The 25,506-nt window shown below is 54.6% G+C and overlaps 1 protein-coding gene across 2 annotated transcripts; it reads right to left on the minus strand.

Moving 5' to 3' along the window:
• Nucleotides 1–2,429: 2,429 nt before the first annotated feature.
• Nucleotides 2,430–25,136, minus strand: GPR157 (G protein-coupled receptor 157). Of its 2 annotated transcripts, none has more exons than XM_084962727.1 (4): nucleotides 24,621–25,136; nucleotides 8,412–8,625; nucleotides 3,481–3,651; nucleotides 2,430–3,050 (listed from the first exon to the last, which is right to left on the minus strand). In XM_084962727.1, exons 1-4 carry the CDS (start codon nucleotides 25,001–25,003, stop codon nucleotides 2,835–2,837), a joined length of 984 nt encoding a protein of 327 aa, XP_084818853.1. In that variant the 5' UTR covers nucleotides 25,004–25,136; the 3' UTR covers nucleotides 2,430–2,834. The 2 variants fall into 2 exon arrangements, with proteins under 2 accessions (XP_084818853.1, XP_084818852.1); XM_084962726.1 differs by having other exon boundaries at nucleotides 3,457–3,651.
• Between the last annotated feature and the right edge of the window lie 370 nt (nucleotides 25,137–25,506).

Here is a 25,506-nt window from a genome sequence, read left to right on the forward strand (position 1 = left end):
AACAGCAAGACTTTGGTCTAGATCCAGATGGTGGGTCAATTTCGTACGGGCAAAAAACCCTCCCTCGATGACATTATGCCACCATGGCATGTCTGCAAAAATTGTTTTTCTTTTCGTGGACACATGGAGAGCTCTGTCTGCATCCTCAGCCCAGGCCACATGATAATCTTTATTAAAAAACAAAAACAGGGAGTTCCCGGTGTGATTCAGCAGTAACGAACCAAACTAGTATACATGAGGATGCGGGTTAGATCCCTGGCCTTGCTCAGTGAGTTAAGAATCCGGTGTTGCTGTGGCTGTGGTGTAGGCCGGCAGATGCAGCTCTGATTCCACCCCTAGCCTGGGAACTTTGATATACCGCAGGTGCGGCCTTAAAAAACCAAAGCAAAATAAACAACCAGACACAACTCAGAGGCACAAAGAGGCAGAATGTGCTTAGCCTGAGGAAAAGGCCAAGGTTCAAAAGCGTCTGAGAAGAGCGGGACTCAGGGCGGAGTACGCACCATAACAAGAGATGGCAGGACCTGCTCCGGCTGAGGTCACACATCTGTGACAGGGATGAGGGTGGAGAAATTTTAACTACATACAGAGGAGGGAGAACCCTGAGGCTGAGCCCGGTGAAAAGGGAACGCACTTTTGTTCTGCTCGGATCCGAGGCAAGAGCCCTTCCGGGGCCTTAAGGATGGGACATCATTCCCACGCATCCTTCAGCTCTGCGCTCCACTCACCCAGCTGGACTGATCTGAGATGCTGCCCTTGGTAAAGTTCTGGCACCGGGATGAGCCCCTTCCCTGTCCGCAGTCACATATCACACATGCACCTGTCTGTAAGGGCCACCGGGGAGAAGGAAGCAGGGTGGGGAGCAGAGGGAGGGGAATGGAAATACCCGGGGCAACTCTGGGGCAGTGTGTACACCCGAGGCATCACACAGATGCAGGGAGACCTGGACAAGGCCGGGACGGGCGGAGAGATAGTCTTCTTTGAGCCCCGCCTCCTTCCCGGCTGCAGCCAATCGGGGGAAAGATGCGTCCCAGCCCCGCCCAGCTGAGGCCACGCCCAGCGGGCTCCTTCGAGCCAAGGCCTCTGGGGCCCCGTTCAGAGCGGGTTTTCTTCCAACATCATTCTCCGCCCCCACCTCCTCCTCCCCTGTGGCCCCTACTCTAACTCAACTGTGAAGCATTTTCTTTTTCCTTTTTTTTTTTGGTCTTTTTGCCTTTTTCTTGAGCCGCTCCACCCGGCATATGGAGGTTCCCGGGCTAGGGGTCGAATCGGAGGTGTAGCCACCAGCCTGTGCCAGAGCCAGAGCAACGCGGGATCCAAGCCGCGTCTGCGACCTACACCACAGCTCACGGCAACGCCGGATCCTTAACCCACTGAGCAAGGCCTGGGATCAAACCCACAACCTCATGGTTCCTAGTTGGAGTCGTTAACCACTGCGTCACGACGGGAATTCCGCATTTTCTTTTTTGCAGCAAGCAACGTCTTGAATTTCTGCTCCTCTCTAGAAGATAAGGTGAGGGTCTTTACCAGCTAGGTGCCGGTGGTTTGCTGCAACTTCTTTAGGGGAACCCCTGACGCCCCTCACATGGGCAGTTTCTATAAGGAGACTGCCCTACCGACAAGGAGCTTTCTGTAGGGCAGACTGGAGCTTTCTTGGAATCCTAAGAGGATGTTCACTTCTTGTTGATTCTCATAAAAACTTTTTTTTTTTTTTTTTGGCTTTTTAGGGCTATACCCTCAGCATATGGACATCCCAGGCTAGGGGTCAAATTGGAGCTACAGCTGCCAGCCTACACCACAGCCACAGCAATGCAGGATCCAAGTCGTGTTTGTGACCTACACTACAGCTCACGGCAATGCCAGATCCTCAACCCACCGAGCGAGAACAGGGATTGAACCTGCATCCTCAGGGATACAAGTAGGATTCACTTCTGCTGCGCCACAACAGGAACTACTCATAACAACCTTTTAAAGAAGGACACCTAGGAAGTTCCTTGTGACACAGTGGATTAAGGATCTGGTGTTGTCACTGCTGTGGCTCATGTTCAGTCTCTGGCCTGGGAACTTCTGCTTGGGTGCAGTCCTCCACCCCAAAAAAGAACAAACCCGAGTGACAGTCAGGTGTCACTGCACCGTTCCAGCCCTGGAACTGGAGGAGGGACCCTTATTTTAAGTGCCTGGTGGAGGCGGGAGACTGGATCCCAGCCTGTGCTTGAAATTAACGCAATCTACATCAAGGGCTGACAGCCCCAGAATTTGGGAGGCTCCGAGGGGACCAGCTGCCCTGAGCAGCTGTGCGGGGCTGTGCTCACGGCGGTCACCTCCTGGTCAAAGCTACTGCCCTTTTGTTGACCAGCAAAGCTATCCAAGAAAAGCCAGGCTCGAGGGAGAATCTCAACGCTCTGACAAACCAGGAATCTGCTCCGTGATACCTTGGTGAGGGCCGCATCTCTGGTAGCCCCTGGCATTTTATTGAGGACGGGTATACAGTGAGCATGTCTCTTTGTGCTTTTCCCACAGGTGTGGGTCCCTCCACCTGTAAACGAGGCCGATGATCCGCTGGCCACAAGGCAGCGTGGCCGTGATCCCACACCACTGGTTTCCCTGAATGTCAGTGCCAGCCCTCATGCACACGAACTCCCCCCAATGCAGCGGGGTGTGAGGAGTCGTGCCTGAGGGTCAAGGAGGTAGACAAGCTGAGTTTGCACTGCTCCCCCACGGGGGTCAAAAGTTCCAACTGCCAACAGTCACAGCACAGCCCCCCCACAGAGGGGACTCTGAGCCACCTGGCCCCAGGTGGCAGCACCTACGCACAGAGCTAGGGAGCGGGGAGCTCAGGTGCTCAGTTGTTGGTCTGGGGCCCAGCTGGGGCCCTGAGACTTGCCCGCCTTGATGGGTGCGGAGGCGGCGGGAGGGCCCTCCTGGGTCTCGGTGGTGGGAGACTGAGAGGAGCAGCAGCAGCAGACTTGCAGGAGCCGAGTCCGGACCGCCTGGGTGCAGAGGGCGAACATGATGCAATTGGCGCCTCCCTGAAACGTGTTCCCGACACCCTGGTGGGGAGAAAGGGAGAGGTGTGAGTGCCAGGGCTGGAGCCGGTCCTGATGGCGCAGGCTGGGAGGCTGGGAGGTGCTGGGGACCCGGGGATCTGGTCCCCTCCGCCTTGAGGCTGGTCTGGGGGACCCTGGCCACGAAGGCCTTTGGCAGAGCATCGGGCAAGCCTGAACCTGCAGGCCACGGACAGCAGCTCAGCGCCCTGGGGCTGCCCCCGGCCACCCTGATCTTCCCCCCTTCTCTGGTCAAGGATCCCCGTCGGGCAGGGGGAAGCCTCGATGGAGCAGAGCCCTCAGCTGGCCGGTGTCGGTCGGCACGTTGGGACGAGCCTGCTCTGCTGGAAGCGGGAGTGTGACCTTAGAGCAGCGAGGACAGGGCAGGGCCGGGGAGGGTGGACCTACGTACATGCAGAACGACCAACACCGGCACCTGCACGGCCGGGGAGCCGCAGAGGGTCAGGACGAAGCGCACGGTGCTCCAGACCCGGAGGCAGATGAAGATGAGCGGGATGAGGACCAGCTTCTTGTCAGCCACGGAGGAGCGGCCCCGAAGCTGGTGGGTCTCGGAGATGGTGGGCCGGTACTCGGAGAGCGCCTCGTGCTGGGCAGGGAAGGCGGGGGGCAGAGTGAGCCAGACACACACTGCCCCCCACCCCGGGCCGCCCTCCTCCCAGCGCGGAGACTGGCTGGAGGAGGGGGACAGGAGGCATGCAGTGCCTTTTCCACCCGACGTGGTGGCCAGGTTCCCATCTCTGGCCTGGTCTGGATTTTTTTTTTTTTTTCTTTTTAGGGCTGCACCCGAGGCATATGGAGATTCCAGGCTAGGGGTCGAATCGGAGCTGTAGCTGCTGGCCTACACCACAGCCACAGTAGGGATCCGAGCCATGTCTGCAACCTACACCGCAGTTCATGGCAACGCCGGATCCTTAACCCACTGAGCGAGGCCAGGGATTGAACCCGCGTCCTCATGGATGCAAGTTGGGTTCATTTCTGCTGAGCCATGATGGGAACTCCTGGATCTTTCTCCTGAATACCTGTCTCCTTGGTCCTCCGCCTGCTCTGTGCCCCGACGTGGGAACCTAAGTCCATGGGAAACTTTTCACGTCCAAAATGGACACCTGCTCCTGATCCCCAAGGCTACTGTGTCCATCCATGGAAAACAGACCCTGACCTGGATGTTCTGTCCACTGCCTGGTCCTAGCACCACCACCCTCAAGACAGCTGCCACCGTTTCTTCTTCTTTTATTCTTTTTCTTTCTTTCTTTCTTTCTTTTTTTTTTTTTTTTTTTGTGGCTGTGCCCAAGGCATGTGAAAGTTCCCGGGGCCAGGGATCAAACCCGCGCCGCAGTCGTACCACTGCCTCTTAACTGGTCTCCCTTCATCATCCTGACCCCGCCCCCGCCCCCCCCCCCCGCCCTCCAGTCTTACTCTCAGCCCAGAAGCAGGGCAGTTCCCGGAAAAGCCGTCAGATCAGGCCAGTCCTCCATCACAGCTCCCAGTGGCTCCCTGTCTCACACGTTCCTCGCAGTGTCCCCACCCCTGGCCTAGCTCTGACCTCATTTCTGCTGCTTCCCCCCCCGACCCCCGGCCCTGGACACACCGGCCTCCTCCTCCCCAAACCTGCCAGGCACGCCCCACCTCAGGACCTTTGCACAAGCCGCTCCCTCCCTCTACTTGGCTCACTCCCTCGGTCTTTGGTCCAGTGTCGCCTTCTGGATAAGGGCTAGCCTGTCAACCTGATGTATTGATTTATTTTTTAAATGATTTTCATTGTTTTCCATGAAGGGTGGTTTACAAGTCAACCCAATTTAAACTGCAAAGGCATTTCCCCCCGGGGGTGGGTGGGTGCTGTGTCCACCTCCAGCTCTATTCCCGTCTGCTTTTCATAGGTCTTATCGTCTTCCTTCCTGGACACCAGGCAACCTCATTTATCAGGCCTGTCGTTTGTAATCACCCTCCCCCTCCAGAATGCAAGCCCCCCCCCCCCACTGCCCCTGCCGTGTCCCCCACCAGCCTGCCTCAGAGCGGGGCTCTGTCCAAAAGCTGGGGCAGAAGGAAAAGGTAGGCAGGGACCAGCTTTGGCTTCCCTGCTCCTCAGAATGCCCATCCGTGAGACCAAAGGGCTTTCTGGATCACAACCAAACTTGGAAAAAATAGATGAACACAAACAAACTGCTCCAAAAAACCCCAACCCCAAAAAACGACTCCATTACAAAGATGTGTTTTTGCGCCTGGCCTTCTGTGGGGAACACTGAGGGCCCAGGTGAGAAAAACCACACACCTTGGCCTCTCTGGGCACCCGAGCTGCTGCAGCTCATCTGCTCAGGGCACCTGCCTCGCCCCCTGGGGCCTTCAGCAGCACCCAGAGCTGCACGCCCCCACCCTGGAACCACGCGGGTGGGTACAGGAGCTGGGCACTAAGACTTCTGGCCCACTCTTCAGAGTAAAGCTTGCCCCACCTTATTTTTTTAGCTCTCCTTCCTAGCTGGAGGCAGGAACAACTCCTACATTCTCGCCTTCCTGCCCAGTATTCTTTTTTTTCCTGGAAACACTGGCACAGTAGTAAGAAAGGACCCATTCTCACACATGGGGGTCAGGCTCATGGACAGGGCCCCAGGCTTCCTGCCCAGCTACAGGAAGGGCAGGGCAGAAGACAGACACAGGAAAGGCCGCTTGGGGAGTCGGGGTGGGGTGGTCTGAGGCAGACCCTAGTGGAGCTCCTGGGAGCTCCCTCCGGGGAGCTCAAAACCATCCCAGGGCAGCAGAAAAGAGGAGGTAAGAGAAGCTCCCCCTCCTCGGCCCAGGCAGAAGACCAACTAAAAAGCCCTAAGAAGGAGTTCCCATCGTGGATCTGTGGTAAAGAACCCAACTAGTATCCATGAGGATTCGGGTTTGATCCCTGGCCCCACTCAGTGGGTTAAGGATACAGCATTGCCATGAGCTGTGCTGTAGGTTGCAGACACGGCTCCAGATCCCACATTGCTGTAGCTATAGCACTGGCCAGCAGCTGTAGGTCGGATCCAATCCCTAGCCTGGGAACTTGCATATGCCACAGGTGGAGCCCTATAAAGAAAAAAAAGTTAAAAAAATAAAAAGTCCTAAGAAGACAAAGAGGGGGTTCCCGTCGTGGCTCAGCGGTTAACGAACGGGACTTGGATCCATGAGGATGCAGGTTCGATCCCTGGCCTCACTCAGTGGGTTAAGGATCCAGTGTTCCCATGAGCTGTGGTGTAGGTCGCAGATGCAGCTCAGATTCTGTGTTTCTGTGGCTCTGGCATAGGCTGGTGGCTACAGTTCCAATTGGACCCCTATCCTGGGGACCTCCATATGCCACCAGTACGGCCCTAAAAGACAAAAAGACCAAAAAAAAAAAAGACCACAAAGAGGATCTCACACCAATTGGTAAGCCCTGCCAGCATCTCTGTCAACAACTCCAAGCTCAGCCAGAAGAGGGCAGCAGGGAGGAGTGAGAATCAGGTAAATTCCAGAGTAAAAAGAGAACCAGAAGTGTGTGTCCCCTGAGGCACAGCTGGGCATACAGGGTAGGGGTCTGGTGTCACACAGCTACGGGGAGCAGCCTAGACACTTGGCAGTGGCCGCCAAGCCAGCAGCACACCCTGAAAGACGCTGGACACACTCGCCTACAATTTCAGCCTTGAAAACTCAGACCAAGAGAGAAACACAGGCACCACACCAGCAGGATGAGCTTGAAGTCTGTCACGTAAACCTGTGTTACTGCTCCAGCCACATCCTGGTTTACCTTCCATCGTAATGACACTTCTGCCTCCTCTCGGGCAGGATTTGAGTTCTCATTAGAAACTCGCAAACTTGGAGTTCCCATCACGGCTCAGTGGTTAACGAATCCGACTAGGAACCATGAGGTTGCAGGTTCGATCCCTGGCCTCGCTCAGTGGGTTAAGGATCCAGCGTTGCCGTGAGCTGTAGTGTAGGTCGAAGACGCAGCTCGGATCCTGCATTGCTGTGGCTGTGGCGTGGGCCGGCGGCTACAGCTCCGATTCAACCCCTAGCCTGGGAACCTCCATATGCCAAGGGAGTGGCCCTAGAAAAGCCAAAAAAAAAAAAAAAAAGAAACGAACAAACTCGAACTGCATAGGAGATGCTCAATTAAAACGCACTAAGGGGAGTTCCCGTCGTGGCGCAGTGGTTAACGAATCCGACTAGGAACCATGAGGTTGAGGGTTCGATCCCTGGCCTTGCTCAGTGGGTTAATGATCCGGCGTTGCCCATGAGCTGTGGTGTAGATTGCAGACTCGGCTCGGATCCTGCGTTGCTGTGGCTCTGGCGTAGGCTGGCAGCTACAGCTCCAATTTGACCCCTAGCCTGGGAACCTCCATATGCCATGGAAGCGGCCCAAGAAATGGCAAAAAAAAAGACAAAAAATAAAAAAATAAAAAAATAAAATAAAACGCACTAAGGATGTTCCCGCGGTGACTCAGCAGGTTAAGAACCCAACTAGTTCCATCCCAGGGCTCTCTCAGTGGGTTAAGGATCTGGCATTGCCATGAGCTGTGGTGTAGGTCACAGATGTGGCTCGGATCCCAAGTTGCTATGGCTGTGGTGTAGGCTGGCAGTTCCAGCTCTGATTGGACCCCTAGCCTGGGAACTTCCATATGCCGTGGGTGCAGCCCTAAAAAGACAAAAGACAAAAAAAAAATTTTTAATTAATTAATTAATGGTGTTAAAAATCAGTGCTCACTATGTGTAAGCTATTATTTTTAACTTCATTTACTTGACATCTTGAACCGGTTGTCCAGAACAAAAAACAATTTGGCCAGATTATCAGAGGAAAACCATCCTCTCCTAGAAGTTCTGGCCAGCCCAAGTTGTTATTAGTTTCCAAGACCACTGGCCAGCCCCGCGTATTGATTTACGAATGCTTGAGAGCCTGAAAAGTCGACCGTGGATAGTTGAACCACCAAAGATAATGAAGTGAGTTATCTGTATCAGTGATTATGAAATTCCATGGCCTCTCCTCCCCGGGACATGCCAGTTCAATTTTTATTTGAATACTGCTCATCTTTCACCTGCATTCCTCTCAGGGTTAAGCGACCACAGCAGTCTGTCCAGGAGGGGGCAGTAGAGCGCTGTGGCTCAGCCTCCAGGATCCCACAGCCCCGCGCATGCAGAGCCGGGCGAGTTGGGGGAGACTGTCACCCTAGCCTTGGTGAACCCCTGCTTCCTCGACCCACACCCGCAGTTACGGCAGGACCCGCCCACCATGCTCCTAATTCAGTGTCACCCTTTGTCACTCTGGCCTGTTCCTCGACCTGGGTGGCTGACCCCGATGCCAGGACCCAGTGGCCACACAGAGCTCTGCACGGGGCCCCGAAGGGTGCCTACCGCTCTGCTGATGTGCTTCCGGACGAGAAGGTAGAGCAGGGGCAGCATGATGTAGGCCAGCATCTCCCACAGCTTCCCGGTCAGTAGCATCCACAGGACGTAGTCCTCCGCCTCCAGGTTGATCCAGCACCAGCCCACCGACACATCCGAGGCATCGTAGCCAATCTTCTTTAGGGCCACAGCTGCCATGGTGATGGCCAGCGGGACCCCCCAGCTGAGGAGTAAGGAGCACATGGAGGCGGTGAGGTCAGGCCTGGCTCCGGCACAGCCAGTGAGGGTGAAGTGACCAGGACGCTCTGCCCGCAAGGAGGATGGTCTTCCGGAGCCTGGAGCAGACCATATCCCTGGAGAAAAGGTGGGCAGGGGGTCCTGCAGAGCCCAGGGAAGAGGACACAGGGGACGTGCTGACCACCTGTCTGGCCAGACCCTCACCCCGACCCCCAAACCCCTCAGAGGCCGGGTTTGCTTCCAGAACTGCCAGGCTCCCTGGAGACTGGTGCTAGGATGCTGTGGCAGCGGGGTGGCTGGCTCCCTCCGGCACCCAGGGGCCTTTGCACCAGCCTGCGTGCGCCAGCCCCCACATGCAAGCCTCATCCACGCACCCCACCAACACTCAGGCCTCCAGGGCCGGCCTGGGTCTGGCGGGGGCACATGCTAGGCTTGCAGTTGTCTGGGTGGGGGATTCCAGGCTCCACGCACCTGCGACAGGAACCAAAAGAGGGAAGAGGGGCTCTGGGCAGACATGTCTCCCCAGTCCTGAGGCCTCCTTGCTCTATGGGGAGGGGACAGGCCTTGGCGAGGACCCCAAGGGCCACCAGACCCCCAATCTGAGGCAGTGCCAGGCTGACTTTTCTAGAGGTTACAGCAATAGCAACACAGCTGGGATTAGGGCCATGCCCCCTCAGTGGTCCCCATACCAGCCTCCTCACCCAGCCCTGCCTTTTAAATTGGTCGGGGTGGGTTTAACCACACACACAAGCTACGTGGCCCCTTGGCAGGTGGTTAAGTGCTTGGACTGCAACAAGCCTAGGTCTGGGTCTCGGCCCGCCCCACTTGGCTGCAACACGCCAGTGTCTTCTCCACAATGTGGGGATGATGCCAGGGCCTCGAGGGGAGTATCAGTGGGTTAAGGAGTATCAGTGGGTTAAGTTGCCGTGAGCTGTGGTGTGGGTCGCAGACTCGGCTTGGATCCTGTGTTGCTGTGGCTATGGTGTAGGCTGGTGGCTACAGCTCCAATTAGACCCCTAGCCTGGGAACCTCCATAGGCTGTGGGTACGGCTCTCAAAAAATAAATAAATAAATAAATAAATAAGTAAAAATAAATAAACTCCTCGACATTATACCCAACACAGGGTGTCAGTGTTGACCCTGGGGGGGTCACTGCCACTGTTGTCACTGCGACTTGTCCCCACGTCCCAGAATCTGGGCCCGTGTGCAGGCGCCTGGAGTACACGAGGCCTGTGCGTCTCTGGCCCCAGGAAGATGATACATGGGCCGACGCGCTAGGTCAGCTGCCCAGGGGACAAGCAGTGAGTAAACAGGACAGTGTCGTCAGAGAAACGCTGAGTTTGGAAGCTGGTGCTGTCTTGAGGGCTCTGGCAGCAACATGGGCTCCTTGTGAAAGCGGTGGGACAGTGCTGAGGTCACAGGTGTACCTGGGCTAAGGTGTACTTAGCACAACGAGGCTGGAAGGGCTGTTTCTAAAACGCTGCAGGGCTGTGGAGGGGGCGGGCGATGAAAGGGAGAAAGTCAGCGCCCTGGGCCCGTGGAGGACAGACCCCCACCCTGTCCCTCACTGGCCTCCAGAGGGGGAGAGTCCCTGGGCAGTGCCCTCAGCTTGGGGCTCTGGGGACAGCTAGGACTGCCGGGAGGCTGGTGCTGCATCTCCTCCTTTGAGTCACAAAGGCACCAAAGGGGCAAAGATCCACACAAATGAAAGGACTTTTCCAAAGGTACCCAGTCACACTTAAAAAGGAATGTGTTCATTTTGAGTGCTTGTTCTATGCAAAATTATTCACCTGGTAAATTAATATATTCCAGTGACAAACTATTTTTTCTTTCTTTCTTCCTTTTTTTTTATGGCTGCACCTGTGCATATGAACGTCCCCAGGCTAGGGGTCAAATTGGAGCCACAGCCACGGCAACACTGGATCCAAGCCGAATCTGCGACCTACACCGCAGCTTGCGGCAACGCAGGATCCTTAACCCGCTGAGGGAGGCCAGGGATCAAACCCGTATCCTCACCGACCCTATTTCAGGTTCTTAACCCACTGAGCCACAACGGGAACTTCTCAGACTATTTTCGTAGTAAAGGGTTACGTTCTAAAACTCATGCCACTGCGGATTTTAGGACAGCGTCGGTCAGCTCTGAGCTCCATGAGGCGAGGGCGGTGTGAGTTCATCTCCCTTGGCATCCACAGCAGTGCCTGGCATGTGGCGGGGACAAAACCGGGACCTGCTGAATGACTGACTGAATGAAGAGTGAGCCGAGTGACTGAGAGAGCGCCCCCCCAATTTACCCCTTAACTATTCAGAGCACAGATGTCACCAAAAAGAGGGAAAAGCCTTTTAAAAGGGCTGAAACAGAAATCCTGAGGTCATAGTGGTGACAGCACTGTGGGCCGGGACGGTCCCCTAGCAGGACTGGAGCAGAGGGTCCCACTCAGGCGGGAAGAGGGCACAGGTGTGGCCAGAGGAAGGCGCTCCCGTCCCTTCCTGGCAGCCCTGGGGCCCCTAAAGGACACCGGGGACCACAGGGTCCCCATGTTTTGCAACTTTAGGTTTGTCATACAAAAGCTACAAAGCAATGCATTTCCAGCCTGAGCCCCTGCGATGTGCCTGGAGCTGAATCCGTTCTGGGAAACAGCTGGAGGGAAGACCAGACAGAGGGCTTTGCAAGGGTGGAGGGTGTGCTCGGATCAGTCAGGGCCGGCGTTTGAACTTAAGCTCCGAGGGCGGGCGGCTCTGCCTGGGGAGGTACCTGAGTGGAGGCGGGAAGAAGGCACCCAGAGCGGTGGGAATGGAGTGGGAGGGATGTCTAACCACCCTGCCAAGCCGGCTCCGCCAGACTCGTCCATTGTGGGGACAGTCGGTGGTGTGCTGGTGATGTTTTAACGTCAGAAAGATGGATACTTACAGGAGTTCCCATCATGACGCAGCGGAAACAAATCCAACCAGCATCCATGAGGATGCAGGTTCAATCCCTGGCCTTGCTCAGTGGGTTAAGGATCCAGCGTTGCCGTGAGCTGTGGTGTAGGTCGCAGACGCGGCTCAGATCCCACATGGCTCTGGCTCTGGCGTAGGCCAGGGGCTACAGCTCCAATTCAACCCCAAACCTGGGAACTTCCATATGCTGCAGGTGTGGCCCTAAAAAGACCAAAAAAGAAAAAGAAAAAAGAAAGACATATACATACAGGTGTGTGTTTGTGTGGACGTCCACCCACACGTAAACGCGGATTGAATTTTACGGCTATAAAGGATGTAAGGCACACAACTTGCAAATAACAATAAAATACGCAACACTCCTTCCGGTAAATCCCCTACGGCCAGCCGATGCTCCCAGCAGGTTTTTGCTGATTTTTGCCAAACCCCGGAAACGGCAGCCAACCCGTGGTCGCAGCTAGCAAGTGGAGGTGTTCCGTGAGGTGCAGGCGGCTGCCGTCTTCAGTTTCCTTACTGAGCAAGACGGACGTGAAATGAGGAAGAGAGGGCCTCTCCTCGGCTGATGGAACCGGAGCAGCCTCTCTGCGCATCAGGTAATACGCTTCCGACACGAGCAGAGTATTTCTCCTTTCTTCCCGCTCTGTGACACAGCCCCTTGTCATCACCTCCCCCTTAAATACCCAGCTTCTCGCCTGACTCGGTGTGGCTGCCACCTTGGCAGAGGTACAGAGATGGTTAACAGTTTTCTGGTTCATCTTTACCACTAACGCTTTCTCTTCTTTCTTTCTTTTTTTTTGGTCTGTTTGCCATTTCTTGGGCTGCTCCCGTGGCATATGGAGGTTCCCAGGCTAAGGGTCGAATCGGAGCTGTAGCCACCGGCCTACACCAGAGCCACAGCAACGCGGGATCCGAGCTGCGTCTGCAACCTACACCACAGCTCACGGCAACGCCGGATCCTTAATCCACTGAGCAAGGCCAGGGATCGAACCCGCAACCTCATGGTTCCTAATTGGATTCGTTAACCACTGGGCCACGATGGGAACTCCCACTAACATTTTCTCTATCGATTTTTTTTTTCTATTTTGGCCTCACTGGTGGTGTATGGAAGTTCTCGGCCAGGGATTGAATAGGAGCTGCAACCATGAGGTACCTAGCAGCTGTAGCCATGCTGGGCTGGGGAGGGAACAGGCACCTCTGCAGCAACCGGAGCCACTGCAGTCAGGCTCTTTACCCACCACGCCACAGTGGGAACGCCTCTCTTTTTAGGGCCATACCCGCAGCCTATAGAGGTTCCCAGGCGAGAGGTCGAATGGGAGCGGTAGCTGCCGGCCTACGCCACGGCCACAGCAACACGGGATCTGAGCTGAGCTTTTGACCTGCAACAGTTCACAGCAACTCCTGATCCTTCACCCACTGATGGAGGCCAGGGATTGAACCTGCCTCCTCATGGATACTGGTTGGGTTCGATCCTGCTGAGCCATGATGGGAACGCCCACATTTTTGTTTTTTAAGAAGTAGGGCAGGGACTAGTATCCATGAGGAGGCAGGTTTGATCCATGGCTTTAGGCAGTGGGTTATGTTGCACGAGCTGTGGTGTAGGTCGAAAATGTGGCTCAGATCCTGACTTGCTGTGGCTGTGGCGCAGGCCGGCAGCTCTAGCTCCCATTTGACCCCTGGCCTGGGAACCTCCATATGTTGTAGGTGAGGCCCTAAAAGGGCAAAAAAAAAAAAAAAGAAGAGGAAGAAAAAGAAGAAGTAGGTTAGGAGTTCACATCGTGGCTCAGTGGGTTAAGGACATAATGTAGTCTCCATGAGGATGTGGGTTCAATCCCTGGCCTCACCCAGTGGGTTAAGGATACAGTGTTGCTGTGGTTGTGGTGTAGACCTGCAGCTGCAGCTTGGATTCAAGCTCTAGCCTGGGTGCTGTGGGTACAGCCATCAAAAGAAAAAAGAAAAAAAAAAAAAAAAAAAAGGTAGGTTAGAAGAGATTTATTGAATAAACTGCTAAGGGAAGCAGTGTCTATCACTTTCTTTTCTCTTTTCTTTTTCCTTGTTGTCTTTTGAGGGCCCCACCCACGGCATATGGAGGTTCCCAGGCTAGGGGTTGAATCGGAGCTGTAGCCGCCGGCCTACACCACGCCACAGCAATGCGGAATCCGAGCCAGGCCTACACCACAGCTCACGGCAATGCTGGATCCTTAACCCACTGAGCGAGGCCAGGGCTCAAACCCGAGTCCTCATGGATGCCAGTTGGATTCACTAACCAATGAGCCATGACGGGAACTCTTGTCACTTTCTTAAATGGGCACCATGGGTCCAGCAAACTAGGGCCCTCAGGCCAAATCTGGCCCCATGGTTTGTTTTTTTAAATAGATGTCACCAGAACACAGCTACATTCACTCACTGGTTACATGTCGCCCACGGCTGCTTTTGAGCAGAAAGAGCTGAGCTGAGCAGTTGCACCCAAGATCATTGGCCTGCAGAGCTGAAAATACTCTCGGGTCCTTTACAAGAAAAGTCTGCTGACCTCTGCTGTACAAAATCAGCAAAACAATGACTAGGACCTACGGAGTTTTGAGTATGTATTACTTTGTTTTTAATGTAGTGTATTTAATTGTAAGTTTACATAATTAAAGAAAATTTTTTTTTTTTTTTTTTTGGCCATGGCCCACATGTGCAAGTTCCCAGGCCAGGGATTGAACCCGCACCACAGCAGTGACAACGCCAAATCCTTAACCAATAGGCTACCAGGGAACTCCTATATATAATTTAATTTTGAAGAAGTGATTTTTTTTTTTTGTGCAGGGCCACCCCATGGCATATGCAGTTTCCCCAGGCCAGGGATCAGATCCGAGCCACAGTCCTGACCTAAATTTCAGCTGTGGCAATGACGGATCCTTAATCCACTGTGCCAGGCCGGGGATTGAACCTGTGGCCCAGCACTGCCAAGACACGGCTGATCTGGTTGCACCACAGTGGGAACTCCTATAATTTAATTTTAGTGATGGTTGTATTTGATCATAAGCCCACAAAACACCCTGAAATTTAACAGTCGGGAATTTCCATATGCCACAGGTGCAGCCTTAAAAAGCAAAGAAAAAAATGAGTTCCCTGGTGGCTCAGCAGGTTAAGGAGCCAGTGCTGTCCCTGCTGTGGCTCAGGTTGCTGCTGTGGCACAGGTTTGATCCCTGGTCCAGGCACTTCCACATGCCATGGGTGTGGCCATCTATCCATCAATCAATCACACAAAAGCAAACAAACAAAATCAGAACTAGTAAGATACAGCTTAACAAGAGCACATGTGAAACAGACCAAGGGTTTTAGCTGACTGGGACCCAGAAAACCTCGTGGTTGGAGGGGCTGCCCTGAGGCCCGGACGTGGGTGGTGGCGAACGGCCAGTGAACTGTCCTGCCTCCGTGTGGACACCCAGGAACTACATTCTAAACCTGTGACTGTGAGCCGGGCATGTGAGGACGTGCTGGGCCTGGAGCTGGGTCCTCGAGCGTTTACAGGCTCTTGAGGAGGTCCTGCCGGTGGAGCAGACGGCCAGCAGCAGCAGCAGGAGGGAAGGGCAGGTGTCCTGCTCAGTCCCAAGGCCAGTCCCAAAGTCGAGGGCTGAACGGGGAGCTTCCTCCAGGGAAGGAAGCCACGTGACCATGTGCAGGGGACGAGGTGAAAGGCACTGAGCAGGGATGGTTAAAGCAGGTGGCCACTAAGGCCCCTTCTCTCCAAACCTACGACTCAGGCTGAGAAGCAGCAGGGCTGGGGTCACCAGATGGGAGGACCACACTCTGCCCAGAACCCCCCCCACCCAGAGGTGCCCAGGGGCCCCGGCTCTCATGGTATTTGCTGGACTCCAGGCTGGTTACCCTGCCCAGCCCCGATCCTCGGAAGTGGTTACTGTCTGAGTAACACCCCCAACCTATATTGAAGTCCTACCCCCACCCCCACCCCCAGTACCTCGGGATGTGACTGCATCTGGAGACAGGCTCTGTAAAGAGGTGATTCAGTTAAAATGAGGCCCCGGGTGGACCCTAACCTAACAGGCCGGGGTCCTCGTAAGAAGAGGAGGTTGGGAGGCAGACAGTCCCTGAGGGACGGCCGGGTGCGGACAGACAGTGCGGACAGCCATCTGCAAGCCGAGGGGAGAGCTCAGAGGGAGCCAAGCCTGCCTACACCTCAGACTTCCAGACTCCAGGGCTGGGAAAGAATGGGTTTGGGTAGTTTAAGTGCCCCACCCAGTCCGTGGGCTTTGCTGGGCAGCCTGGGCAGGCTGAGGCAGCGGCTCTCCACTAGCTGTGCAGGAGACACCCTCGGGGCAGTGGATGCTAGCCTGGCTCTGGGGACCCTGGTCCTACCACACCCAGAGAGCAGAGCAGAGCTGGGGGGCCCTCGGGGAGCTCAGGGAAGGACCAAACTGACAAAGGCCCTGCAGATGGGTCCTGAGCTTGGCTCCTGGAACCCAGCACCCACGGTGTCCTTCAATCGCCCAGTGAGAAGTGGAACCACGGGATCAGCTGGGTGGCGAGCAGGCCACATCCCGCACCTGGGCTCCCTGGCCTGTGTCAGATGACCACAAGGGCGGGCTGTGCCCACAGAGGCAAGGCTCTGAGTTTCCCTCGGGGTTCCCAGAGAAGTCCCAGAACCTCTCCCAGCAGTCAGGTGGGCCCGCCTGCGGTGACAGAGCCGCTTCCCCCTCCGCCCCAATCCATTGCTGGATTCCTGAACTTTCCCCTCACCCCAAACCCCCTGCCCGCTTCCTGCGGATCTTTGGGGGTGGGGTGGCACCCACTGGGGAGGCCACAAGAGGGTCTTCTCCCCCAAACAGCAGAGCCTGGCCCACGTGCCTGTGGCCTATGGAAAGCCTTGACTGTGAACATGACCCCGAAATGCTTTGAGAACAAAACCATCGGGCAACAATGTGTCAATGTCTGAAGCTCCCGGGAGCAGGACTGAGCCAGGCCCTGAGGGACGCAGCTGTCGGGGACAGGGCCTGGGGACAGGACCTGGGGAAAGGAATCCGAGTACTGCCGCCTGGAGGTTTCTGCCCAGACAATGGGCTCTGATTGTTAAGCATGGGGCAGAGGCTGGCGGGAGTTCCGGGAGTCAGCCCCTGGCCAGGCCGCCACCAGGTCACTCTGCTGCTCTGGCCACAGAGACAGGAAGGGACTCCCAAAGGAACTTGTACATGCCCAGAGCCTGGGGCCGCCCTCCACAGCCCTGGTTCTGCCAGAGACGCCTTCCTGCCTGCCAGGGCCTGGGGGAGGGCGGGTGGAGTCTGACTTTGCCTTGGAAGGGTCAAGGGCAGCCTCTGGGCCCGCAGTGCAGCCCTGCAGCGAGCGGGCTTCCAGCAAACACACAGGCAGTGCAGACACCTCACTGCAGCAGGGGCCTCAGGAAACACAGCCAGTTCAATCGCTTTCTTCAGGGGAGCACAGACTTAGGCGGTATGCATCCACCCCCACTCAGGCACTGCCCGCTTGGGGCCTCATCCCGGGGCCCCTCGGTGAGCCGGTGTCTGATTAGAGAGCTCTCGGACTCTCCCCTTTCAGGGCCCTCGGTTCCCCTTTTCTCTGCACTGGAACTTCCCACTCCCCACAGCAGTGGTTTTTACAGTGAACCGGAGGTGCCACAGGCTCTCTCTTCCTGAAGAACCCTAGCAAATGCCAGAGAGCACATGGGCACGTGGGCCAGGGTCGTACCCACACACTTACCCAGAAGAACTCCTAAGACTTCTCAAGGTGGCCGACTCGGCCTGGTCCTCACTTCTCTCTGGGTACATCCCCAGCCCGACGTCCCCTGCCCCCGCAGGAGACAGGTGGATGCCTGGCGTGCAGGTGGGTGGACCGTTAATGACCTGCCAGCTGGATTCAGAAGGAGTCCACCTCATAGTGGGAAAAAAGGGATGAGGACAGCTTTTGAAAGGACAGATGGTTTCAGGCTCATCTTATCGGAAGGGAAATGACCCCACCCACGGGCCACTGCAGGCTGAGCCACCCAGCACTTTCTTAGGTGAGTATTGCAAACAGACAGCCACAGATGTTTATCTACTTGCATATATCAAATATGGGCACAGACCTAGGAAACAAAATCATGGTTACCTAAGGGGAAAAGGGGGTGGCGGATAATAGGAGAAGGGGATTAAGATAGGCACACTACTACATATAAAATAGATAACCAGAAAGGACCTACAATAGCACAGGGAAATATACTCAATTATTTTATAGTAAACTATAAGGGAAAAGAAAGAAATATATATACACACATACATACTCTCTCCATATACACACACATATATATTCGTCTATATATATTCTCCTATATATATGTTCTATATATATTCTCTCTGTATATATACATATATATACATATGTGTGTATATATTGGTTTTTTTTTTTTTTTTGGTCTTTTTGTCTGTTTAGGTTCACACCCACAGCATATGGAGGTTCCCAAGCTATGGGTCTAATCAGAGCTGCAGCCGCCAGACTACACCACAGCCACAGTAACACCAGATCCAAGCTGCATCTGTGACCTACACAACAGCTCACGGCAATGCTGGATCCTTAACCCACTGAGCGAGGCCAGGGATCGAACCCTCAACCCCACGGTTCCTAGTCGGATTCGTTTCTGCTGCGCCACGACGGGAGCTCCCATTCTTCATATATTTAGGAATATATATACGTACAGACAACTGCATCACTGTGTGGTACACTTGAAGCTGACCTTGTGAATCAACTGTACTTCAATAAATGAATAAGAAAAATATGGAGCATCAACATCATGCTGCCTCCGCAGCAAAAATACAGCAGAAAAGAGACGGTACGGGGCTCTCCCTTGAACACGAATATTCTCACACCTTAAAAATGCAGCGAGTCCCATATAGGATAAACCCAAGGAAAAACACATCGAGACACATATGAATCAAACTGACAAAAGTTAAATACAAAGAAAAAATGTTAACGGCCACAAGGGAAAGCAACAAATAACATACAAGGGAACCCTCCCCCCAGTAAGGTCACCAGCTGATTTTTTTTTGCCATTTCTTGGGCCGCTCCCACGGCATATGGAGGTTCCCAGGCTAGGGGTCGAATTGGAGCTGTAGCCACTGGCCTACGCCAGAGCCACAGCAACGCAGGATCCAAGCCGCACCTGTGACCTACACCACAGCTCACGGCAACGCCGGATCGTTAACCTACTGAGCAATGCCAGGGACCGAACCCGCAACCTCATGGTTCCTAGTGGGATTCGTTAACCACTGAGCCAGACGGGAACTCCTCATCAGCTGATTTTTCAGCAGAAACTCTATAGGCCAGAAGGGAGTGGTGATGTATATTTAAAGGGATGGAAGGGAAAAACCTTCGACTAAGAATCCTTGACTCAGGATGGCTCTCATTCAGATTCAACAGAGAAATCAAAAGCTTTACAGGAGCTCCTGTTGTGGCTCAGTGGGTTAAGAACCTGACATAGTGTCCATGAGGATGTAGGTGCCATCCTTGGCCTCGCTCCGTGGGTTACGAATTCGGCATTGCCATGAGCTGTGGTGCAGGTTGCAGACACGGCGTGGATCTGGCATTGCCGTGGCTGTGGCGGAGGCCGGCAGCGGCAGCTCCAACTAGACCCCTGGTGCAGGAACTTCCATGTGCTGTGGATGTGGCCCTAGAAGGAAGCAAAAAAAGCAAAAGCTAAAAGACAAGCACAAGCTAAAAGAATGCAGCATCGCCAAACCAACGTCACGACACATGCTAAAAGAACCTCTCTAGGTTGAAAAGGAAAAAAGGCCACAACTAGAAACAAGAAAATTATAAGTGGAAAGCTCACCAGGAAAGGCAAACATAAGAGGAGGTCATTGTCCACAGCCAAACACGACATGGAAACCAGCAATCGTGAGAAGAGAGAATGAATACAAATGCAGCAAAGAACCAGGAGAGTCTTGGCAGCATGCCGCTGGAGTCAATGGACGTGACCCCGCGGGGCGAACGTTTGCAGGGTTCCAGGAGGTTTATCTTAACAAGATCCTTACTCACCCCCAAAGGAAAAAGAGTAACTGTGGTAAAGAAGTGGCTGATAGCACCTTGACCACGTGACCAAAGGGCACATCACCAGGAAAGGAACGAGTCCAAGCTGCCGGCCACCACCAGGTCGGAAGGGGGCACAGGTTTCTGTGAGATTCCAGCTCGAAGTGCAGGACCCACATCCACTAGAGGAAGCATCAGGGGACCCGGGATGGGGTGGGGGGTGGGGGGGTACATTCTGCAACATGACGGGCCTGGACTCTTCAAAAAGACCAGTTGCGAACCGCCAAGGAAAATGGAAGAATTGTTTCTGATTGAGGAGGATAAAGAGACGTGAGAGTGACGTCAGCACATAAGCCAAGACCTTCCTTATCAGACGACCGGCAAAACCTCAATAAACCCACAGTCAATATCCTGGTACTGCTCCGTGCCGATCTCCTGCGTGTGTGGTTCACGAGAGAGCCCTTGCCTTCTGGAAAGAAATATACGATGAAGGATTTAGGAGTTGGGGGGCATCAGGTCTGCAACTTTTTTTTTTTTGGCTGCAGTTTGACGTGGGATCTCAGTTCCCAGGCCAGGCACCAAACCTGGACCACAGTGGCGAAAGCACCAAGTCCTAACCACTAGGTCAGCAGGGAGCTCCCTGCAACTTACTCTTTTTCTATTGACTTATTTTAATCTTTTCAGGGCCGCACCCCAGGGCATATGGAAGTTTCCAGTCTAGGAAGTGAATCAGAGCTGTAGCTGCCGGCCTGCGGCACAGACACAGAAACTTGGGAATCTGAGCGAGTCTTCCACCTACATCACAGCTCATGGTAACTGAGCAAGGCCAGGGGTCAAACCCAAGTCCTCATGGATACCAGTCAGGTTTGTTACCACTGAGGCACGAGGGGAACTAATTAGTTAATTAATTTTGGGGGGCGGGGCTGCACCGATGGTATATGGAGGTTCCCAGGCTAGGGGTCGAATCAGAACTACTGCTGCCGGCCTACACCACAGCCACAGCACAGCAACATCAGATCCGAGCCGCGTCTGCGACCTACACCACAGCTCACGGCAATGCCAGATCCTTAACCCACTGGGCGAGGTCAGGGATCGAACCTGAAACCTCATGGATTCGTTTCCACTGAGGCACGAGGGGAACTTCCCTGCAACTTACTCTTTTTTTTTTTTTAATTTAGTTAATTAATTTTGGGGGGCGGGGCTGCACCGATGGTATATGGAGGTTCCCAGGCGAGGGGTCGAATCGGAGCTATAGCCACCGGCTTACGCCAGAGCCACAGCAACGTGGGATCCGAGCCGCATCTGCAACCTACACCACAGCTCACAGCAACGCTGGATCGTTAACCCACTGAGCAAGGGCAGGGACCGAACCCGCAACCTCAGGGTTCCTAGTCGGATTCGTTAACCACTGCGTCACGACGGGAACTCCTGCAGCTTACTCTTAAATGGCACCAGATAATCAGGATAAATAATGCTCAGGTGGCAATCTGGAAAGTTACATTATCGTCAAATTATCTCAGTTTGAAAAAGGATTGTCAAGGCCAAGAAACAAGTTGTAATCCTGAAAGGAGCCCTGACCTTGAAGTTCTAACCCTACCCTCATGCACCTGCCCCCCAGGCCCCCAGCCTCCGAGCTAACAGCTCTGTGGCCTCCAGCACGTCTCATCAGCTGTGGCTGGTGGGGGATCCTCCGGAGTCCCCTGCATTACAGAGGCTCAGGGAGCTAAGGAATGGGACAGCATTTCACAAGATCTTAGAAGCCTGATGCAGCTCGTGATGACAGGCAGGTTCCCTCAGGATAAAGTCTAAGCTTCCCTCTTGCCCAGTGAGATTAAAAAAAAAAAGTCTGTAAAGGAAATTCTCAGGCATCATGATGGGGCCCAGAGGGGCCATGCAGGCACTTTCTGGGAACGTGCACTCGCTGGCAGGCATGCACATGCACAGTTCTCTCCAGCCTCCTGCTGTGCATGGCTGCGTTCGGCTCTACAGATGGCTCTTTCCCACGTAGCACTGTATCATGCCATTTAAAAAATGTATGATTTACAGAGTTCTCGGCCAGTTTTTAAAGGCAGCATGACACTTCTGGGTGGGGTGTAGCCTGTAACTTACTGATCCCCTATTTTTTCGGACATTTAGGTTGCTTTCAACTTCTCATCATGCTAACAGTGCCACACAAACCCCTTGGTAATTCCAGCTTGGCAGGTAATTTGGGTTATATCTCCTTAGACTAGGTCCCTGGAAATAGGATTACTGGGACCAAGGGGTATGAACCAAATACTTTCGACATGGATTATTCCATGTATTGTCATATTCCATGTATTCTCCTAACAGAAAGAGAAAATGGTACATCATTGTTATAACTTGTATTCAGTACTCCTACTTGTGCTATTTTGTTGGAATGTCTTTTGTCCATTTGGCAGGATATTTTAAAAAAATCAACTCATAAAAACTCTTTACAGAACAGAGAGATCAACCTTTTGTGTTGTCATAGTTAAAAATATTTCCCAAGACTGGAAGGTGGGCAGAGGACTGATTTCCAGTCATTTGAAGTGGTTATTTAGCAAGTGGGTGATGGTGCAGCCTGTCTGAAGATGAAATTTCCCATCACAAGAGGTCCTTTGAGCAGCAAGAAACGCATCCTCCAAAGGAAGATACTGAAGAGTCCTTAGCAACCCTGTCTAGGAGAATCTAGGTTTGTACACAAAGCTGTTGGACGGGTTTTACTTATCCTTTGATAGGCAAAGTGGGAGTGCTAACTTCTGAAAGAGAATAAACTGTCGAAGTCCCTTTCTAGGATGGATACAGGTAATTTTTTTCCCTTTTTCTTCCTTTTTTTTTTTTTTTTTTTTGCTTTTTAGGGCTGTACCGGAGGCACATGGAGATTCCCAGGCTAGGCGTTGAATCAGAACGGTAGCCGTTGGCTTATGCCACAGCCCCAGACATGCAGGATCTGAGCTACATCTGTGACTCAGACGCTCACGGCAAGTCACGGCAACGCCGGAACCTTAACCCACTGAGCAAGGCCAGGGATCAAATCTGTAACCTCATGGATACTAGTCGGGTTCGTTACCGCTGAGCCACAACAAGAACTCCTAATTTTTTTTCTTTTAGAAGCAGGTGGAGTTCCCTTTGTGGCTCAGCGGAAACGAATCTGACTAGGGTCCATGAGGACGCAGGCTTGATCCCTGGCCTCGTTCAGTGGGTTGCCGTGAGCTGTGGCGTAGGTCACAGACAAGACTGGCAACTCCAGCTCCAATTCGACTCCTAGCCTGGGAACCTCCATATGCCGGCCCTAGAAAGACAAAAAAAAGGAAGAAGCAGGTGGATCACACTCAACAGACAAGATGAACAATTTGCTTCCTTTTTACGGCCTGAGAAGGATACACAAGCTTTCTTAGGAGGTTTTCCCTAAGCATCACAGAAAACATTCCTAGGAGGGAGAAGAAAAGGTCCTTAGGAAATGTGTCTTTTACAAGGAACTGCCTCAATTTCTCTTTATCACTTTGAAAGTACTCAGTATTATTATTATTATTATCATCATCATCATTATTAGGCATGGCATTCAGCAGCTTGATGTGGAACCTCAGTTCCCAGATCAGGGAATGAACCTGGACTGCTGCATTGAAAGTGCCAAATCCTAACCCCTAGACACCAGGGAACTCCCTATATTCAGTATTTTAAAAAAGAAGCGGGGAAAGAGAAGAGGAGCTTGCAAAGAAGGTCTTGGGGCTCTTTCCAAGTACATGTGAGCTCCACGATGCCCACACCTAACCAGCCTGCCAAGCACTGGTTGGTCTCCAAAACAGACGCAGAGATCAGGCGGGACACAGAGGGAGGAAGAGCAGCCCTGTTCTCTGGGGGTCTCTGCGGCACCTGAGGCAGGTCTGAATGCCTGGTTGCACAAACTCCGACTTGAACGGCTGAGAAGCAGGCCTTTGGTTTCCCAAGGACCAGCTGGCCTCCATCCAACAGCTCTGAGACCTGCAGGTCAAGTGACTCTTACAGACTTGTGACCTCACTGTTGTGACACCCAGGTGACCTGTCTCTACCAAAGTGCTGACTGTCCTCAGTCCCTTGGAAAGAACTCAAGTATTCAACAGAGAAGACCTATAATTAGGGCAGCATTTGGTGCTCTTATCTAGAGGAGGGAGAAGAGGCAGGAAGCTCTATAAATTCCTGCCTTGGGTTCAGCACAGGACACCTCCAGATGTTTGAATCCTGAGATTACACCAGGAAGGGGCAACCTTCTCCCATAGGTGAAGGTAACTTGGGCAGACACTTCCGTGGCAGGGCAGGACCAGGCCTTGATTTTCTCTGCTCTCAGAGACTGCAGGCAGCTGGCAGCTCTCCTTCCAGACCAGCCTCTGCCACTGACCCTCAACTTCAGAGCTGCTGAACTCCAGAAAGAAAGTCAAGATCTAGAACCGAGATAATGAGGGATTGGGGCCTGAGGTTTCGAGATGAGCAAAGATAAGAATAAACAGGACTGTTCTTCCTAAATTTTACAGCCGAAGCTCTGCGCACGGCTGGCACAGAGCTGGGTGGAGGGAAGCCTGGGAGTTGCTGAGTGGACCACACTCATGGCCCAGCCTGGTTCCCAGGTGCTGCTCCTCAGCCCCGCCCACAGCAGAGATGGCCAGGATGCAGCTAAGCAGGAGGCCAAGGGCCCAGCTGAGGTGCTTCCAAGTTACCAGAAGTGCTCTGAGGGCCAGCTCTGGGCCCCTGCCCTCCAGGGGCTGCTCTGAGGCGCTTACCTCATTGGGAGGCTCAAGCTGGGGCCACCTCAAAGGGGTACCCCTGGCGGCGATGTTCAGAACAAGCTCATCTTCTCGGCAAGCCTAGCATCACTCCGCTGGCCCCGAGCTGCCCCGGGGCAGGAGCAGACACCAGACCCTGCCAGCCGGGGGCCTGGCCAGGGGTCCGACCAAGAAGCGGGGACCAGAGGGGGGCGAGAGTCACAGGGGCAGCAGACAAGGCCCAGGAGGGTGTCAGGGGACCAGAGGGAAAGCTGCGACCGCCGCTGCCACCCACCTGACGATGTGGAAAGCCCAGAACAGGCGACTGGCCCCCTGCCCACGTACAGTGCGGACGATGCTGAGATACAGGTAGAGGGCGATGGCCACCGTCCAGAAGAAGGAGCTGGTGTTGGCGAAGGTGGACAGCGCGCCCTGAAGCACGCAGTCCCAGGAGGGGCCCTCGAAGTCCCGCAGCACCCCGTAGAAGTAGGAGGTGGCCGAGAGCAGGTCAGCCAGCGACAGGAAGAGCAGTAGGCGCCGCGCCCTGCTGCGCAGGTCGGGCCACAGGGCGTGCGTGGCCACCAGCAGGCCCGAGCCGAGCGCGGACAGCACGCACGAGAGCAACACCACGATGCGCTCCGACGGCATCAGCTCGGTGGGCGGCGCGGGAGGAGACATGGCCGGGCGCGGAGCGGGCCGGGGCGCCGCCAGGACAGAGGCCCGGCCCCGCGTCCGGCAGACGCCGTCTGGGCACCGACCCACGAGCCGCTAGCGCCCCAGCGCCCGCCCCGCCCGAGTCCCTGCCCCTCCCGGCCCTCCCGGCCCACCCTGGGCCCCGCGCCCGCGCCCCGCCCCGCCCCTGCTCCTAGGCCCCGCCCCGCCCCTGCTCCCAGGCCCCGCCCCCGCCCCACGCCACGCCCCCGCGCCCTCCGCGCTCCACCCGGTGGCGCCCAAGTCCGCCCCGCCCTCGCGCCCCACCCCCGCCCTCGAACCACGCCCCTGCGTGTCCACGCTCCACCCCGTGGCCCCCACGTCCCGACTGTGGCCCCGCGCGGGGCTCTGAGCCTTTCCCTGCCCAGCGCCCCAGACCCCAGGCAAACCCCCAGCTCCCCAGCACCATCCCTAAGCCCCGCCCCTGCCCCCCGGTTCCTTTCATGCCCGTGGTCCATTCCTCAGCGCTG

Source organism: Sus scrofa, chromosome 6 (assembly GCF_054392235.1).
Source record: "Sus scrofa isolate SSC_HxYL_T2T_F1_AM1 chromosome 6, Sscrofa_HxYL_maternal_Yorkshire_Landrace_v2.0, whole genome shotgun sequence".
NCBI classification, from domain to species: domain Eukaryota; kingdom Metazoa; phylum Chordata; class Mammalia; order Artiodactyla; family Suidae; genus Sus; species Sus scrofa.

Excerpts from the sequence above, each read along its gene's own strand:
- GPR157 (XM_084962726.1), bottom strand. The coding sequence starts at position 25,003 with ATGTCTCCTCCCGCGCCGCCCACCGAGCTGATGCCGTCGGAGCGCATC. Across the intron at positions 8,626-24,620 it reads TGGGCTTTCCACATCGTCAG|CTGGGGGGTCCCGCTGGCCA; the intron begins GTGGGTGGCAGC and ends CTTACTCCTCAG. Across the intron at positions 3,652-8,411 it reads GGAAGCACATCAGCAGAGCG|CACGAGGCGCTCTCCGAGTA; the intron begins GTAGGCACCCTT and ends TTCCCTGCCCAG.